Below are 17,933 nucleotides of genomic sequence, written 5' to 3'. Positions count from 1 at the left end.
GTCCTGACAGACAGCTCCATGTCTCTCACATTGATGGGACAGTGAGGGGTAGTTTGGTGGGAATGTGACCCAGGGGAGAGGACCTGTCCTCTGGGTGGGTGGCTCCAGAGGGTGTCTAGAGAAGGGTGACAGCCTGGACGACTCCACACAGGACCAGAGTCAGAGTGGCCCAGACACCCTTGGCTGCCTAGATCCACAGTCCCAGCCCTCACCCTGGGATATGTTATTCAGTTCAGTTCAGTTCAGTCGCTCAGTCGTGTCCGACTCTTTGTGACCCCATGAGTTGCAGCATGCCAGGCCTCCCTGTGACCCAATGTGATTTTAAGAGAGTGATCTGTGCCTTTAAAAAAAATTTTATTGAAGTATATTTGATTTATAATCCTGCTTTATTTTAGGTGTACAACAAAGTGATTCAATTATATATAAACATATATATAGGTTATCATAGACAGTATACTGAGTAGAGTTTCCTGTGCTGTGCTTAGTCGCTCAGTTGTGTCTGACTCTTTGTGACCCCATGGACTATATGTAGCCCACCAGGCTCCTCTGTCCATGGGGATTCTCCAGGCAAGAATGGTAGAGTGGGTTGCCATGCCCTCCTCCAGGGGATCGTCCCAACCCAGGGATCAAACCCAGGTCTCCTGCATTGCAGGCAGATTCTTTACCATCTGAGCCACTAGGGACGCCCGGAGTGCCCTGTACTGTATAGTATGTCCTTGTTGATTATCTGTCTTATATATAAGTGTGTGGGCTCGGTGTCCTTTGAAGTTACTCCATGATCTGTGACTTGTAGTACAAAATGCACAAGGACAATGTCCTACCTGCCAACTTTCCTCTTTGAGACAGAAGGTTATTTCAAAACTAGGAGAATAGGACATTGGGTGGGCTATGGTTTCTTTTGTTTGTTGAAAAGATATTACAAAGTAGTGGATGTAGGAAACAAATGAGAGGAACTTTGAAAAACAAACAAATTTGATAAGTTAAAACATAAAGTTGTGCTATGGGTTATGTCCTAAGTTGCTTCAGTCATGTCTGACTCTTTGCAACCCCATGGACTATAAACCTGTTAGGGGAAGCACACTGACTGAAACCACCCACCCTGGCCAGGCACCATAGTAACCATTTGCATGAGTTGTTTTATGACAGGAGATCCTGATACGGAACACAGAACTAATAAGCCACCACCAACCGGAAGAGTTCGGAAAAGGTCGAAAGGAGACACCGGGTGTCCGTCTACTTCCCAGAATCCCTCTCCCTAGCATCCATCTTGGCTGAGTGATGATGTGCCACCAGCAAAGACTGAATTAGAGTGATTGGCCAAAGACCACCCGGAAACTAATCCCGTTACCATAAAACCCAAGACTGCAAGCCACAGGGCAGAGCTATTCTCTTGGGTTCCCTTACCCTATTGCTCTCCACCCGGGTGCCCTTCCCAATAAAATCTGTTGCTTTGTCAGCACGTGTCTCCTCGGACAATTCTTTTCCAAGTGTTAGACAAGACCCCAGTTTAGGGCCCTGGAAGGGGTCCCCTTTCCTGCAACAAGCCCACCAGGCTCTCTTTCCATGGGATACTCCAGGCAAGAATACTGGAGTGGATTGCCATGCCTTTCTCCAAAAACACAAAGTTGGTATACTACAAAAATATATGTTTAAAAATAGAGCTTCCCAAGTGGCTCAGTGGTAAAGAATATGCCTGGCAGTGAAGGAAACTCAGGAGCCATGGTTTCCATCCCTGGGTTTGGAAGATCCCCTAGAGGAGGAAATGGCAACCCACTCTAGTATTCTTGCCTGGGAAATCTCAAGGACAGAGAAGCCTGGCTGACTACGGTCCATGGGGTCCCAAAGAGTCGAACATGACTAAGCACAGCACAGCATGACACTTTATAGGATAGAAAGGCATGAACCATTGTTCCAAGAAGATTCAAATCACCATGGTATAGTATGGAGTGGGGCTTGGAAGGCAGATAGACTTTTTCTGCTGCTGCTGCTGCTAAGTCACTTCAGTCGTGTCCGACTCTGTGCGACCCCATAGACGGCAGCCCACCAGGCTCCCCCGTCCCTGGGATTCTCCAGGCAAGAATACTGGAGAGGGTTGCCATTTCCTTCTCAAATCCCTGTTAAATCACAGACTTAGAGTTTAGCAAATCTCTGCTAAATTTGGAAGTATAGAGAGTGTGTCAGCAGAGACCAGCAGAGCTCAGTCCCTCAATGGTCCCAGCCATTCCTACCTTGCCTGTCCTCATGGCTCAGTTCTGGGTCCAGACTCAGGATGTGGCTCAGGGTCAAGTGGATTCTCTTGTCCTTTTGCCCACAGGGAAGCGATGGTGACTATGGTCACCAAAAGTGCTGACCTTCACAATAGTTACACATTTCATAACGTAATGAGGAATTACAATTCTGACCTTTCTACATCTTGAACTTACAGAAACACCAGTAGATTTCACTGAGAAAATGATTTTCCAAAGCTACATTAAGCACAATAGTAATGTTTAAAATAGGTAAAGCAGATGCTGTAACATACTGCAATCTAATTCATCCATTTATCATTTTCCTTTATGAAAAAACAATCACTATGATCCTGACATATAGCAGCACCATAAGTAAGACCATCCTGGGTAATAAAGGCTAGAAGTCTTCTGGGAAATACAGGGAGGAATTTTTAAGTATGGAAGAGATTTTCAGTGTTCAATCACCGAGGGGCACTGAGATGGAGGGAGCTTGAAGGCAGGAGAAAGAGGCCTTGCCTGCTGGGACAAGGAACTGAGGACACAGGGATGGGCCCCGAGCACAGGCGGCCCCGTCAGGAGTAGGACGTCAGTCCTGCAGGAGGAGGAGGGGGGCTGGTGGAGCAGGCTCTCAGACTCAGCCTCCAGGCCCAGGGGTCCCACCGGTGGGGGCAGCAGGTGTGGAAGGCAGTAGGGGGCAGGGGGACTCGGGAAACTGGAGAGGGGGCTGAAGGGCCTGATGCAGCCAGTGGTTGCCTCGCTGATATTCAGTGTCAGTGTGGTCACGTCTTCTGGATTTACATGTGCTCTCTCTCTTGACTGTAACGTGTTGACAAGTTCTAATATTTTAGAGAACGCTGTGCAAGACATCGAAACACACAGTGACCAGTATCCAGTTGAGAAGTCCAGCCTGTGGTCTTTCTTCTGTGTGGCCTTCCATAATTCCCTCCAGCTCTACTTCTGACCTTCTGAATTCTCAGTGAATTAACAGTGTTTCTAAATGAAATAGCCTCAGAACACAAGATTAATAGTATAATAAATACAAACAGAAGAATCTAAATATGTATTCATCTCGCTAATTTTTTTTTTTGAGTTTGTAAGTGTTGTCTGTGTAACTTTAGGTTATAGAGAACATTTTTTAATCTTAAAATAAGACATTAGAAATAACCATTGACAAGTGTTGAGGTCCTTTAATGGGCCGGAACCTGGTGGTCCCGAGTCAACCGATAAGAAAGTAAAGGAGAGAGAAAGAGGCTGATATTCCTTGGTTTACGCAGAAAACCAATAAAGCCCCTGCACGGGGTTTGCTCTGTTCACGAAGGCCTCAGGCGCCCTGTCGAGGAGGTGAAGGAAGCCCCGGCAGGAAAGTGAACCCAGAGGGCCTCTGCGCTCCAGGGTATCAGCCTGAAAAAGAGAGATGGGCGGGGGAGAGAGAGAGGGAGAGAAAGCAAGACACGGGGACCAAAGCTCTGATGGAGCAGAGATGTTTTATTCAACATTGTGTGAGTATTTATACTGTCTTACAAGGCAGCTATTTTCAGCAGAGATAAAATCAAAACTTACAAGTTATCAAGGAAACATGAGGTCATCCATATGAAAGAGAGAGGGTTGTAAATAATCACTTTTACCGTATGGTTCATAAAAAGGAAGAGGGTCATAAATAGTTGCTTATCACTGTATGTAAATGCATGCATACTTCAGCCCCCGGGAGTAGCTTGCTGCTCCACTTAATTCCTGAATATTCAGGAATTAATAAGGGACAGAGGATTCATGACAGATCCAAAACAGCACACAGGAAGCCTCCTGTTAAATGCTTCCTGACAGACAAGATACTGACAAATTATATATGAGACAAAAATTTTCCACTTGCTTATAACATTTTGAATAACAAAATGCAAACTAGGATTGCAAGAATTTACAAAAGGAACCATGTTTAAGATGAAAAGTATGGAAAACAAGAAATGCTATTAAGAAGAAATATTTCACATTTAAACAAATGTGTTCATACTTGATTTGCAACTGTCTTCATTATCACATATTGCCTCACTTTTTTAAAAAGGACTGAGTTATTTTGTTCTTTAGGTTTTTTTGATGGTCATCTCTTACGTCTGAGTCTAAAATTTAAGTTTTAAGATAGTTATTTATTATTTATGTGGAGGATAATTTCTTTATAATATTGTGTTGATTTCTGTCATATAATCAACATGAATCAGCCATAGGTATACATATGTCCCCTCTCTCTTAACCCTCCCTCCCACACTAGCTGCTGCTGCTGCTGCTGCTGCTGCTAAGTCGCTTCAGTCATGTCCGAGTCTGTGCGACCCCATAGACGACAGCCCACCAGGCTCCCCCGTCCCTGGGATTCTCCAGGCAAGAACACCGGAGTGGGTTACCATTTCCTTCTCCAATGCATGCAAGTGAAAAGTCAAAGTGAAGTCGCTCAGTCGTGTCCAACTCTTAGCGACCCCATGGACTGCAGCCTGCCAGGCTCCTCCGTCCATGGGATTTTCCAGGCAAGAGTACTGGAGTGGGGTGCCATTGCCTTCTCTTCCCACACTAGCTATGCCCTTTCAATTTGAGCATATAAATCCGGAGTTAGAGAAATAAGTTCACCTGTTTTTGAAGTTCTGTTGAAATACAGCCCCATCCATTCATTTATGTATGTCCCATGGCTGCTTTCACACTACAATAATAAAGGTGAACAACTGTGATGATGGAGAACATATGGCTTGCAAAATCAAAAATATTTACTGACTTAAAGTTTCATTAACTATTAGTTTACTGGACTTTTTTATGTTAGCAGTTTTACTTTTTTAAATAATCATTTATTTATTTAAAAAATCATTTTTACTTCACATTATTCCTACTTTTGCTTAATATTGTTTTGCTTAATAACTGCAAGAAATGACCATCCAGACAAATACCCAACAAGACTCTTCTCCAAAGCACCTGAGGGCTATGACTTGAGGCCAAGTCAAGACTTGAGGCTGTGCTATAACAAGCCCAACTTCACCATCCAGCCACTCTTTGAAGGATCTGCCAATCATATTGTTATCTGATGAGGCCTACACTTTACCTCAAATGGCATTCTCCCTCATGACTGCACAGAGTGACTACACTTTGGTCCACACACTAGCTCTGCTCATTTCAGGTCAAGTTATCCAAGGGCCAGCTACAGCCCACTAAATGCTTAAGTTAGGGAGACCTAATGGCTAGACCTAACAGAAGCAGAAGATATTAAGAAGAGGTGGCAAGAATACACAGACGAACTGCACAAAAAAGATCTTCATGATCCAGATAATCACGATGGTGTGATCACTCACCTAGAGTGAGCCAGACATCCTGGAATGTGAAGTCAAGTGGGCCTTAGAAAGCATCACTACGAACAAAGATAGTGGAAGTGATGGAATTCCAGTTGAGCTATTTCAAATCCTGGAAGATGATGCTGTGAAAGTGCTGCACTCAATATGCCAGCAAATCTGGAAAACTCAGCAGTGGCCACAGGACTGGAAAAGGTCAGTTCTCATTCCAATCCCAAAGAAAGGTAATGCCAAAGAATGCTCAAACCACTGCACAATTGCACTCATCTCACACACTGGTAAAGTAATGCTCAAAATTCTCCAAGCCAGGCTTCACCAATACATGAACTGTGAACTTCCAGATGTTCAAGCTGGTTTTAGAAAAGGCAGAGGAACCAGAGATAAAATGACTCTTGAGAGTCCCTTGGACTGCAAGGAGATCCAACCAATCCATTCTAAAGGAGATCAGTCCTTGTTGTTCTTTGGAAGGAATGATGCTAAAGCTGAAACTCCAATACTTTGGCCACCTCATGCGAAGAATTGACTCATTGGAAAAGACCCTGATGCTGGGAGGGATTGGGGGCAGGAGGAAAGGGGGACGACAGAGGATGAGATGGCTGGATGGCATCACTGACTCGATGGACGTGAGTCTGGGTGAACTCCGGGAGTTGGTGATGGACAGGGAGGCCTGGCGTGCTGCAATTCACGGATCGCAAAGAGTTGGACACGACTGAGCAACTGAACTGAACTGAATTGAATGGCTTTCCCCTAGACCTATAGATTTCAAATCTTCTGATGTTGATTCTTTATCTTAAGTGGCTCAAGAAACTATATAGTGCTGAATCGCTTCAGTTGAGTCTGACTCTTTGTGACCCCATGGACTGTAGCCTGTTAGGCTCCTCTGTTCATGAGATTCTCCAGGCAAAGATACTGAAGTGGGTTGCCATGCCCTCCTCCAGCGGATCATCCCGACCCAAGGATCGAACCCTGCATCTCTTACATCTCCTGCATTGGCAGGTGGGTTCTTTACCACTAGTACCACCTGGAAGCCAGGTACCTATATGCAGAGCCCTAAATCCATAAAATGGCTGTAGAGTTTCCCAGGGTTTTAACTAGAGATACTTCTTTCACGTTTCCAACCATTATTGAACATTTACTGTGTGCAAGGTAGTATAATAGATGTGAGATATAAAGTCAAATAAGAAATGGATTCTCTCCTCAATGTCTTTATGACCAAGTTAGAGAAAGAACAAGTTAAACAATGATTATAATACACTGGAAGCAAATGTTATTGATATATGTTGTAAGAACACAGATGAAGAGTATCTAAAGCAGAGAAAACTTCCAGGAGAAGGTGACAGAGTGAATCCACCAGGATCCCACACCATCAGTAGACTACTCAGACGTCCCCAGCACCCAAGAGCCCCCTGAACCATGACACAGCTACACATACTACAAGCTGAAAGGAGGCAGCCCATGAATGCTGAATTAAAGAGGAAACCAGGCACAGAAGGGCCTCGCTTCTGTAGACACCTCATGCTAAGAAACAGAGGTGCATGAAGTGGAGATAGAAATGAACAAGCAATAGTATAATCCCACCTGTGCCCGACTTCCCACCACACGCCCATCCATGCGGCCCTGCAGAGCACAACACACCCAACATAGTTGGTCATGACTCCAGGAAGCCAGGAGGGAATAAGACAAGACACAGCATGTGTGATAAAGCTTTACTGGGGATCAGACAGGCTGGGCAGGAACCACACTGGGAAGCACAGACTTCACACCAGGCCAGGTCTGGTCTTCAGGGCAATATTGGCAGCTCAGAACAAAGCTCCATGGGCCAGGGATCTGGCTGGGCTCCTCACAGCAGAAGCAACCATGGAAGGGAAGGATAGTCTGGGTGGCTTTAGTGCAGGAGGGATAATGTGGGGTGGGGGAGGACCTTTGCTTAAAAAAAAAAAAAAAGAAAAAAAAAGTGGGAAACTGAAATAAAGGATGGCTGGAAAGGAGGGGGTGGGAGGGAGATAAGGGGGCCAAGGAAGCATCTAGAGTGAACAGAAGGAGAATGAAAAAGACAGATGGTTCCGCGGGCAGGAAGGTCCACTTGGTCTCCAAGGCACTGGCTCCTCACGCCCATCTCCTGGTTGCGGGCACTACTTGTTGCCCCACACAGCAAGCTTCAGGAACAGAGGGCCTGGGAGGAAGCGGCTGGACTTCATGTAGGCAGAGATCTTCTTCAGGCCCTGAGGGTGGGAAAAAGGTCAGGCTTCAGGTCTGCTGCCCCACTACAGTTCATGCAGGTCTCCCTAAGTTTGGAACCTAGATATAGCCCTTCCGTGTGGAGTCAAATATTGGGACAAAATACCATCCTCCTGGTGTCCCCAACTCTGGAAAGTTAACTCTTTCAATTATCTGTAATTCAAGTGATATCTTGATAAAACAGGACATTTGGAGACTCCACCCAGGGCTTGTTGCTGGAGATGATGACATAGGTTCAGAATCCCTAAATGACTTCCCTGTAATATGGGTTCTACTGAGACCATTTATCAGATGGGAGACTGAGGCACACAGAGGATAAGCACCTCCCTCGTGCTCACACTGCACGAGGTGCTCACACTGCATAAGTAATATGGCTAGAATGCAGCCTGCTCGCTCTCCCTCTCAATTCTGAGGTCTCTCTGCTGCACCCCCTTCCTCACAGCTGAAAAAAAAAACAAAAAACAAAAAACAAGGAGACTCACTCATCATCCACTTATACAAACAGTTAAGTGACCAGTCCTGGCAGTTGCCCACCAACAGTGTGCCCGTAGGGGAATTCAGGATGGGAAAAAACAGATGAAACATTCTCTGTTTTGGATACACAGTCCCTAGAGAGTTACAATGCATCTAAAGAAGCACTCTAATCAACCTAGGTTTGTATAGTTTTCTACGCAGAGTAAAGCACTAAAATCAGCAACTTGAGATCCCTAGCTTTTGGTAATTAGCAGTAATCTTTACCAAGACGTATAATTGATTACTCCTATTTCCCAGACCTCCTCCTCCACCTCCTGAAAGCAGTTTCCCAGAAATATCTGAGATATCTGAGAGGGTGTCTCCTAGCACACAGGTCTCCAAATAAAAGGGAAACTCATGCTCTTACATTGTGTGGGCTTTGTTTCCAGTGGACAGTTATAGTGACCACAAAGGAGTTCAGATGAGACTTCTTACTGGTATTGGAACCTTACAAGGAGCTGGAGCCTTGGTACCAGCAAGGCCCCTTGTGCCGGTCCACCTCTGTATGTGATCATATGAATTTAGGTGAATCTCTCATGATCTCAGATTTACCATCTTGGTTGACAATCCTGAGTTTTCTTTAGTGGTACATGAAAAAGCTTCCTGTCATCTCATTTTAGAGATACTGAGAAAGTACCCAGCTGAGACACTGGGAAGGTTCAGGTTGGGTGGGAAGGTTCAGGTTGGGTACGTAGGTCAGGGACTGGTTGGTGTCCTTCCTTGGATTGACTAATTTACCAGAGTTGGCCGGAATATAGTGTAGATACCACATGAGATCTCTTAGCTCCATAGATAAGGGACAGAGCTCCTCCTGGCCAAGCAAGGCTTTTTCAGGCAATTGAGAAAACTTGCAGGAGTGGTGGAGGCAAGTCCTCATACCACACAGCAATCCCATAGGGAATCCCACTTTTTAAAGAAACTTGCTCATCCAGGGACACACACAAAAGGTTTGGCCAACCTGTGTTCCCAATGCCCACGGTGTTTTCAGACTGTCTGAGACATATCAAAGACCTGAAATGACTACAGGGTGACAACGAGCAGAGTTAAGCTCACAAGTAGCAGAAGGGCCCACCAGACACACTTATCAAAAGAAATTTACCCTGACAAACATACTGTGAAATGGGAAACAAAGCTTTATAAACAAAAGAAAGAGGGGTGACAGATTGCCAACCTGAGATTGACACTACAGGCAGGTTCAGGTACATTACATATGGAGTTTACACTTGCAAATACTTACTTAATTGGGGAAACTATACCAAAGGAGATCTCATCCTAAAAATGGTCAAAGAAGGGTTCTTTGACACTCAAAATTAGGGGGTTTTTGTGTACACAGCTAGAGGAATGGGTTTTAAAATCAAACAGACTGAATGATTTAGAAGGCCTGGTAAAATTGGGATTACTTTGGCCAAAAAAAGTTTTGTTTTCAAATTCTGACCTTAAGGAAACAAAAGTCCTTCTAGGAAGAACTTGCGTCATCTCCCTGTAGCTTTGAGACATAAAAGTTCTACCTCATCTTCTTAGGCATCTTCCAGTGCACTTTGAAAGCTTAGTCTCTCTGATCGTGAAGGTACACATACGGTGTATGGCTGGCAGCAAGTTGCACAGACTGTGATTCCAAGAGTCTTTTTGTCCAGCTATGCTAGCATTAGCTCAATGTGTCATTAGAGGTCCCACTTCATAAAGGGTCTTTGTTGTTTCAACCCTCCTTGTGTCTCCCTGTACAACAAAGGCCTTTCCTTTCTTAGACTATATTTGTGAGTAAACTTCCTGGTTCTTGAGAAGGCTGCATCCTTTGCACTCTCTTATGGGCATTCCTCTTGCCTCTTATTGGTTTGAATTATAACTAAGAATTATAATAATGGATCCTTTAAACTGGGAAACCTACTAAATTGGTAAATTTTTAGAGATCTCTCACTGAAAACAGTTGTTTAGCTGGTCCCTATGGAAAAATCAAACTAAAGGGTGGATACACAGATATATAATGGTGGCTAACCTTAAGAACTTCCTTAGTTTCAAACCCATCAACCAACCAACAAAAATTGTTCCTAGAGCTTTATTTATGGTCTCAGCTTCCCCTCAATGGATCTTACAGATGCTAATAAAAACAAAAGAATAACTAAAGTTAATTAGGTTAATTAACAAGGGAATAGTTACAAGCTGAAGGGAAAGTCAAGTGAGCTCTTCCTACAAAGTAGAAATTTTAAAGGGACTGGTTCCAATAGGATGAAAATATTTAGATGGCTATTAAGAGGTATGATAACTGAAACAGACTTTGATGGCATGAAATTAAAGATTTTGATCCAGCACTACCAAAAAAGATGTTTTGGATGGGCCAAAAAGACCTTTTATCAGTCCCCTTAAATGTTAAAGAGACCCAACAAATCCACTCTATTTACCCTAGTGTAGGAAAATTTTAAAGGCAAGAAAGTAGAAAAATTCACCAGCAATTGCTCAGGGCAATATGCCAAACAATCCAATAAAGATGGACAAAAAAAGCCTGGGTCCCTTGGCTCAACCCCTCACTGGGGACAGAACTGGGTAAAATGGCCAGGGAATAAAAGGGAAAGTTTCTGGGACTCCTTATAAGACCAAGACTTGTTAACAGGATCCTTACAAGGGCTATGGTTAAAGGTAAAATATTAATAGTTGATAGAATTGAGATGAAAGTTTATTTGTTATGGGGAAGAACAAATCTGCCTCAATGTTGGATCTGTTTTTTTTTTTTTTAAGATTTGTATCTTTTTTTTTCGGCTGCACTGGGTCTTCATTATGAGCCTGGGCTTTCCCTAGTTCCAGCCAGTGAGGGCTACTCTTCATTATGATGCAGTCTTCTCATTGCAGTAGCTTCTCTTGTGGTGGTGCACAGACTCCAGGTGCGTGGGCTTCAGTAGGTAGTTGCAGCACATAGACTAGTAGCTGTGGCTTTCAGGCCTTAGAGCCAGGCTCATTAGTTGTGCAGGCTTAGTTGCGCTGCATCATGTGGAATCTTCCCAGAACAAGGATTGAACCCATGTCCCCTGCATTGACAGGCAGATTCTTATCCATTGTACCAACAGAGAAGTCTAGATCTGTTTCTTTTACTTTAAACTTTGTTTCCCATTGCTTTTGTTCACTAAAAGGATACCCTCCATACATAATGGCCTGCCCTGGGGAACCTGCCCCTCTGCCTGAATGTTAAACCAAAGTGCCCTTATTCAGGACCTGTCCACCTGTGGATGGCTACAGGAAGGAAAAAATTAATATATCCCCTCCCCAAGGCTGGCAATTCCAGGAGATATTTGCAAGATTAATGACCTTTTTACTTTACTTCCTCACCTCCCCCATTTCTGTTCTATAAAAGAACCTGGCATCCAGACCCTGATAAGATGGTTATTTTGAGACATTAGTCTGCCATCTTCTCAGTCTGTACCTTGTCTCTCAGATGATTGGCCTGTTGTGCAGCAAGCAGACTAAACTTGGACTCAGTAACATACTAAAAAGTGGTATATTTGAACAGGCTTTATGTAAGATGGTTATATCTCTTTTACCTGATTATACTGTGGGGATATACAAACATGTCTCACTGGGGAATGCTCCCCTGCCTGGCATAAGACACCGCATATAATGTGCCTCTCAGGCAATGTTAATTAAATATAACAGAGGAAACCAACAGGGTTACCTGAGCCCACACACCATAAGGTTAAAATTACAATCTAATATTCAGGGCCTAATAAAAGCAATACTGGAGTTTGGTTTGGGGGTTTTGTTTGGTTGGTTGGTTTTGTTTTTGACCAAGGGTAAACTGGTCTGAGTTTGACTTGTGCATTCAGAAAGAGGGCCTTCTGCAAACATTTGAAGACACAATACACTGATCCCTAAAGTTCTAGAATAGATCTTTTGATTTCCAGTTTAGTTGGAAATTTTCCTACTGATATAAAAAACCAAAATTTAAAAAAAAGGTAGTTGGTCAAATCAATCTTTTGATATCATTTAGGTAGCAGCCCAGTTCTTCAGGGAATTGAAAGCAACTGTGTCTTGCAAATCGCCACAAATCAGAGGACTTCCCTGGTGGTCCAGTTGTTAGGAATCTGCCTTCCAGTGCAGTGAAGGCAGTTCAATTCCTGGTCAAGGAACTAAGATCCCACATGCCCCGGGGCAACTACGCCCGCACACCACAGAGCCCATGTGCTCTGGAGCCCACGCAGCACACGCAGAAGCAGCCTGAGCACCACAGTGGAAGACCCCACACGACACAACTAACACCAAGGTAGCCAAAAAAATTCTGTATTTTAAAAAATCTCTTCACATCAGATATGTAAATATAGCACACAATGACCTGAGACTAAGCATGATTAACTTAATAAGATAGAATCTAACACCAAAGGGAAAAAATAACAGAAAAGAGGTGTTTTTAAATTCAAACAACTGGAAAGGCTCCTTCACGCAAAATCTAATTTACAGCCTTTTAAAGGATTTGTCAAGAATGAAGGACTTCCCTGGTGGTCCGGTGGTTGAGAATCTGCCTGCCAAATCAGGGGACGTGGGTACAATCCCTGGTCTGGGAAGATTTCACATGCCCCGGGGCAACTGAGCCTATGCTCTACAGCCTGAGAGCCACAAGTACTGAACCTCAAGTGCCTGGAATCTGGTGCTCTGCAACAAGAAACCGAGCTCCCTGCAACTAGAGAAAGCCCAGGCCCAGCAACGAAGACCCAGCCCAGCCAAAAATAAATCAATAACTTTTTAAAGTTTATGAAAATAAAAGACTGAATGCAAATCTTATATCGTTTCCATGAACAGCAAAAAGCCTGAAGATATTCCCTCCTAACTGGTATAGAAAGGGGTATGCTTCAATCTACTGCAGTCAACCACAGACAATCCACCCTGAGATTTCAGGATGAAGAAAACCAGGATGAAACATTCTGTGTTTTAGACAGGGGGGCCCCAGAGAGTTAGGATGCATCTCAAAAAAAGAATTTTCATGACTCCAGATTTACCCATCTTCCCACACAGAGAAAAGCACTAAGATCATTAACTTGAGATGTTTGTTTTTCAATAATTAGCATTAATCTTTTACCAAGATGCATGCTTGACTATATGTATATCCCAGCCAAAAATTCATATACCTACTGTCTCCTACCCTACATCTTCAGAGCTCTATGGGAAGCTGTCTCCTGGGTTCCAAACAAAATTGAAGGTCTCCAAGTAAAGTCAAAACTCACTGTTCTTAAGTGGTGTCAAATGTTTCTCCATTGACATCTCTTCATAGGAGTATTTGTTCCTCTCATCAAGCAAAAAATAATCTCTTCCTCAGAAAAGGCTCCTAGTTCACAGGGTTTGCCCACAGAGGGATGAAGGCCTAGCAAAGCAAAAGGGCTCAGAAAGTGGCCAGGCAACATAAAGAAGAGACCACATTTCACCCTATTACTCAGCAAAACATGGATCAAACATGATAGGAGGGTGTGGAGCAGTAAGCCTAGCTCAGGCCAGACTCTAATTATTCCACTTAAAAGACACAGACCAACTGCCTGGCATGGGACCTGAGTCCACTCTCACTTGGCCCCAACCTACATCCTCAGTCCTGCCAGAGCCAACCAGACAGTGAGACACTCAGGTGTACCTGTGCACCATTTTCCCAAGACAGACAGTGCCCAAGAGCTCCCAGGACTCCAAGATCTAGGGCTGCCTGTGCCCTACAGCCCAGGGCCCAACAGGCCACACTGCAGGCCACGTCTGTCCCCATCCTGCCTGCTGGGCAGTCACCCCAGCTCTTGCAAAATTCTCAAGGCAACAAGCCTTAGACCAAAACCAGAGCTGAAGAGAACTAGCTGAGAAAGCAAATTTCATGATGGGGAGTAGGAATACGAAACAGATTGTAGGCCAAAACACCGAGTGGACAACAGCTTCAAATTCCCATATCTGTCACAAAGCAGACTCTGTTGCTCTCCAGTTGGGTGAATGATGAGCTGGGAGGTGAGTTCAGGCTGTGCTCCTCCAGAACCAAGGTGGCTCCACCCACACCACACAGCTCAAGGTTCCTATAGTTCTCCAGCTGCACTGAGCCCAAGAGGCTGGGTGCCAGGGCTGCATGACTTCTGTATCCCACTTGTGCCTGACACAGTGTCTCATACAGGGGAGAGGATCAGATCAGAGAATGTGACTTAAAATGAATGTACTATTGCATCTCTGAGATGGAATCTGGAGTTAACATGAAGGAAAAAGGGACTGGAGATGAGGAGTAAAGGAACTGCCCACCATAAGAGGTGTCAAGCTGAAATCCTTGCACAGGACACCTCTGTATGCACCCAAATCCCAGCACCAACTATAGCCCTGAGAATCTCAGAACAACAGGTGGAGGCTCAATTGCTGCAGAGCCCTGTGGAGATCAGGAGAATATATTGTCTGTGTTTTTAGAACTTGATATCATTCCTACTGTGTCTCATTCTACTAATGCCAGCTGCATACCATCTCCTGAATATTCTGCTTCCTACACACTTTCCAGAACTCTGAACCCAGACAATAAAAGGACCTGAGCTTTTCATTTCAGTACAGGAGATGGACAGCCACTGACTGCTGCCCATAGAAGCCAGACAGTCTAACTAGGAGACCAGCACAGCCTGTACTGGTTGTGTGACCGTCAGAAATTACTTATCCTTTCAGCTTAATTCCTTATCTGTAAAATGGAGAGGATAATTGTTCCACATGTAGGAATGTTATAAAGATTAAATGTGACACAATACACATCAGTAACTGAGGAGAGATTCTGGTAAACAAAATTCTCCATAAACGCTAGTCTTCATTGTAGTCCCAACTAGGAAATCAGGGAGAATAAGGGAGAGAAGAAAGACGTAAATACAAGGGGTTCAGGAGAATCACCTCAAAACGAGAAATGAAGTCTTTCAGGTTTGGGAATGCGTCCAGGCACTTGGGCTCAAATATGCGGTGCATGTCAAGGACATCGTAAACCAGGAAATCCACATAGGTGAGCTGCAGGAAGACAAAGCATGAATGCGGACTGAACTCTGAACCTGGGGAAAATGACAGTTATCCTGCCCCCAAAGCCGTCCAACTCACCTTGTTCCCTGCAAACCAAGGCCTCTTCCCCAGAAACTCTGAGAACAGCTTGATTTTTTCAGGGATCTCCTTCAAGAAACCAGGCTTCAGTTTCTCCTGAGACACAAAACAGCTGTCACCACCCTCACACACAGACTTCCCGGCACAGAGCAGTCCTCCTGGCAGAGAGCAGTCCTCCCAGGGCTGTGTCTGATCCCAGCCATCAGGTGAGCAGTCATGTCCCTTGACTGTACGTGAGTCAGGGTCCAGGGCCAATTCAACCCACCTGTGTTCACTAGACTCCTATGGGAACCATCTCCCATCTGTGAGAGACTGTGGGAAGGCAAAGGGCAAAACACACTGTTCCCGGACCTGTCACCACTCAGCTCCAGACACCTGCCCTGGGTCAGACCAGCAGTGCTGTGAGACCTGGCGGAGCTTGGTCCTCAGACCTCAGGCTGATCAACACTAAAATGATTAGGAAAGAAGTCCTACATTCCAGTGTGGGAGACAGGAATGGTGTGGACGCCTGAGCAGTTTCTGGACAGCTGGAGAGAACTGGAAGCTGAAAGGAAGGAGGGAGAGGAAGAAAGCCTAACCCTGGGCTGCCCACTGGACACATGTGTTTAGGCCTTAGATGTGGAGAGGAGGTGCTGGGGTAAGGAGGAAAATATCCTGTCTAGGAAGTGAATTTCCATCCAGGAGAAGCTGGACTCTTCTTAAGATTGGTGGGAACTGAATCAGAGTTTCCAAGAAAATGTCTTGGTGGATAAGTAGCTCTAAGGAAGTAAAAATCTAAAAGACCAGTAGATGAGATCATGACAAGCATCTCACATCCTGTCCCCCCAAGAGAGAGGACTCACAAAGTCAGGGCTGTAGCAGATCCTGGCCATGGCAAAGCGGACATCCATAACCTGGTTCTCCAGAATGTCCACACGAATCATCTCCTCCTCTGTCTCCCCACCTGTAGCCACACAACAGAGACTCAACCTCAGTATCCCCTCCAGCCCAACCCAGGGCATGACGACCTGCGCCCCTGCCCCCAACCCCAGACCCACTCACACATGTTGTGCTTGCGAGCGATGTACCGAAGGATGGCGTTGCTCTGGGTGAGCTTGTGAGTCCCATCAATTAAGTAGGGCAGCTGGAAGAACAACAGGGTCTGGTTATTTGGGCCACCAGACTCCCCTGTACTCCCTCCATTGACCAAAGGGCAGAGATGAAACCTGGCATTCACAGAGCCTAAATACTGTGGTGGGCACTAAATAATATGCTGCAAAATGGAGGGATGAGCTGGGACACAGTATCATGGAAGGGCAAGGGAGAGAACCAGGAAGCTGAGAGACGGAGCAGAAGGCACCTGTTCCTGAAACCTCTAAGCCAGGAAAGGAGATGGATGGAGACACTGTCCACTCCCCCTCCCAGCACCCCAGCCCCTGCACCTACATTGGGGAAGTCCAGGCCCAGCTTGAATTTTTCATTCAGCCACTGGCTTCTGTCATAGTCAGGAGCTGAGAAAAAGAAGATGCAGTGAAACAACCTCCCAGGAATCCAACCCTCCTTCCCGGGGGGACCGACCAAGGAATCAGAGGCAAGACCCCCTGAACTGGTGGATATGGACTCTGAACTGAATTCTAATCTCACATGGAGCTTTGGAGGAAAGCACACATAGAAAGATTTGAAACCTACCTGAGATGAGGCTTACAGAGAGCTAATGCAAGCACTAAGCAGAGCCCAAGGGGCTCTCATGTCCTGCTTTGGAGGACAGCTGCACCCTCAAAGGGTTTGGGAAGGGGAAAGTCCCTTTTCCAGCTGGTGGAGTTTAAGGGATGGGAGCAACAAGGCAGAACATGGGTTGCTTGGCAACAAATCAATATGAGTTGAGCAGAAGTTAGAATAGAAGAAGGATTTCATTACCATCTCCTACCGAGTACTGTCTCTCCTCATAGTTTGTGTCTGTGTACTCCAGGAGAAGGCGGATGGCATGGGCCAGCTGGGAGAGACGGTGGGACAGAGGGCAGACGTCAGTCTTGACTGCAAAACTCTCACTGTTCCAGGTCACTTCCACACCTCCAACTCCCTCAGCACCATCACCTGCACCAGCCCACCCACGCCACACACACACACATGCCAACAACCAGATAAGATGATCGGGGTGAGGGGAGAGGGGCTCCGCTATAGCAAGTCCTATGGAAGTTTCTGGTTTGAACCGGCCTCAGCCTTGCAGCATTTTCCCAGGGGGGCGCAGCATTTCCCTACCCGCCTCCACCTTCCCCGCCCTGGGGGACCCCAGCTCACCCCGCGGATGTCCCAGTAACCCAGGATCATGGGCATGGTGCAGGTTATGACGCTCAGAAAGGAGAAGCTCCAGTGCACTTGGGCTTGAAACTTTTGAATCCGGGAGAAAGCGGGCCCGGAAGCACCCGCCCGTCTTCTCGGCCCCGCCCCCAGCCCAGCCCCTGTCTCAGCCCCCGGCCGGCAGAGCAGGGTCTACTCTGTCTCAGCAGATTTCTCTGGAAGCCAATCTCTGGGCACCTAGAGATCAAAGGCCGCCGAGGTCGGGCTCTCCTGGTTTCCGACCCCAGGGAGACGTCAGCTAACCGGT

At 45.6% G+C, this 17,933-nt stretch overlaps 1 protein-coding gene across 1 annotated transcript; it reads right to left on the bottom strand.

Moving 5' to 3' along the window:
• Nucleotides 1-7,237: 7,237 nt before the first annotated feature.
• LOC147375995 (glutathione S-transferase Mu 1-like) lies at nucleotides 7,238-17,727 on the bottom strand. Its single transcript, XM_086391703.1, has 8 exons — nucleotides 17,627-17,727; nucleotides 17,246-17,321; nucleotides 16,775-16,839; nucleotides 16,391-16,472; nucleotides 16,192-16,292; nucleotides 15,350-15,445; nucleotides 15,152-15,262; nucleotides 7,238-7,767 (listed from the first exon to the last, which is right to left on the bottom strand). Exons 1-8 carry the CDS (start codon nucleotides 17,660-17,662, stop codon nucleotides 7,678-7,680), a joined length of 657 nt encoding a protein of 218 aa, XP_086247829.1. The 5' UTR covers nucleotides 17,663-17,727; the 3' UTR covers nucleotides 7,238-7,677.
• Nucleotides 17,728-17,933: the final 206 nt, after the last annotated feature.

Source organism: Bos grunniens, chromosome 3 (genome assembly GCF_055505025.1).
Source record: "Bos grunniens cultivar Pamir isolate PY7600 chromosome 3, Bosgru_T2T1.0, whole genome shotgun sequence".
In the NCBI taxonomy this organism is placed as follows: Eukaryota; Metazoa; Chordata; class Mammalia; order Artiodactyla; family Bovidae; genus Bos; species Bos grunniens.
Note: the sequence above shows the minus strand (reverse complement) of the source record. Positions and strands in the feature narration are given on the sequence as shown.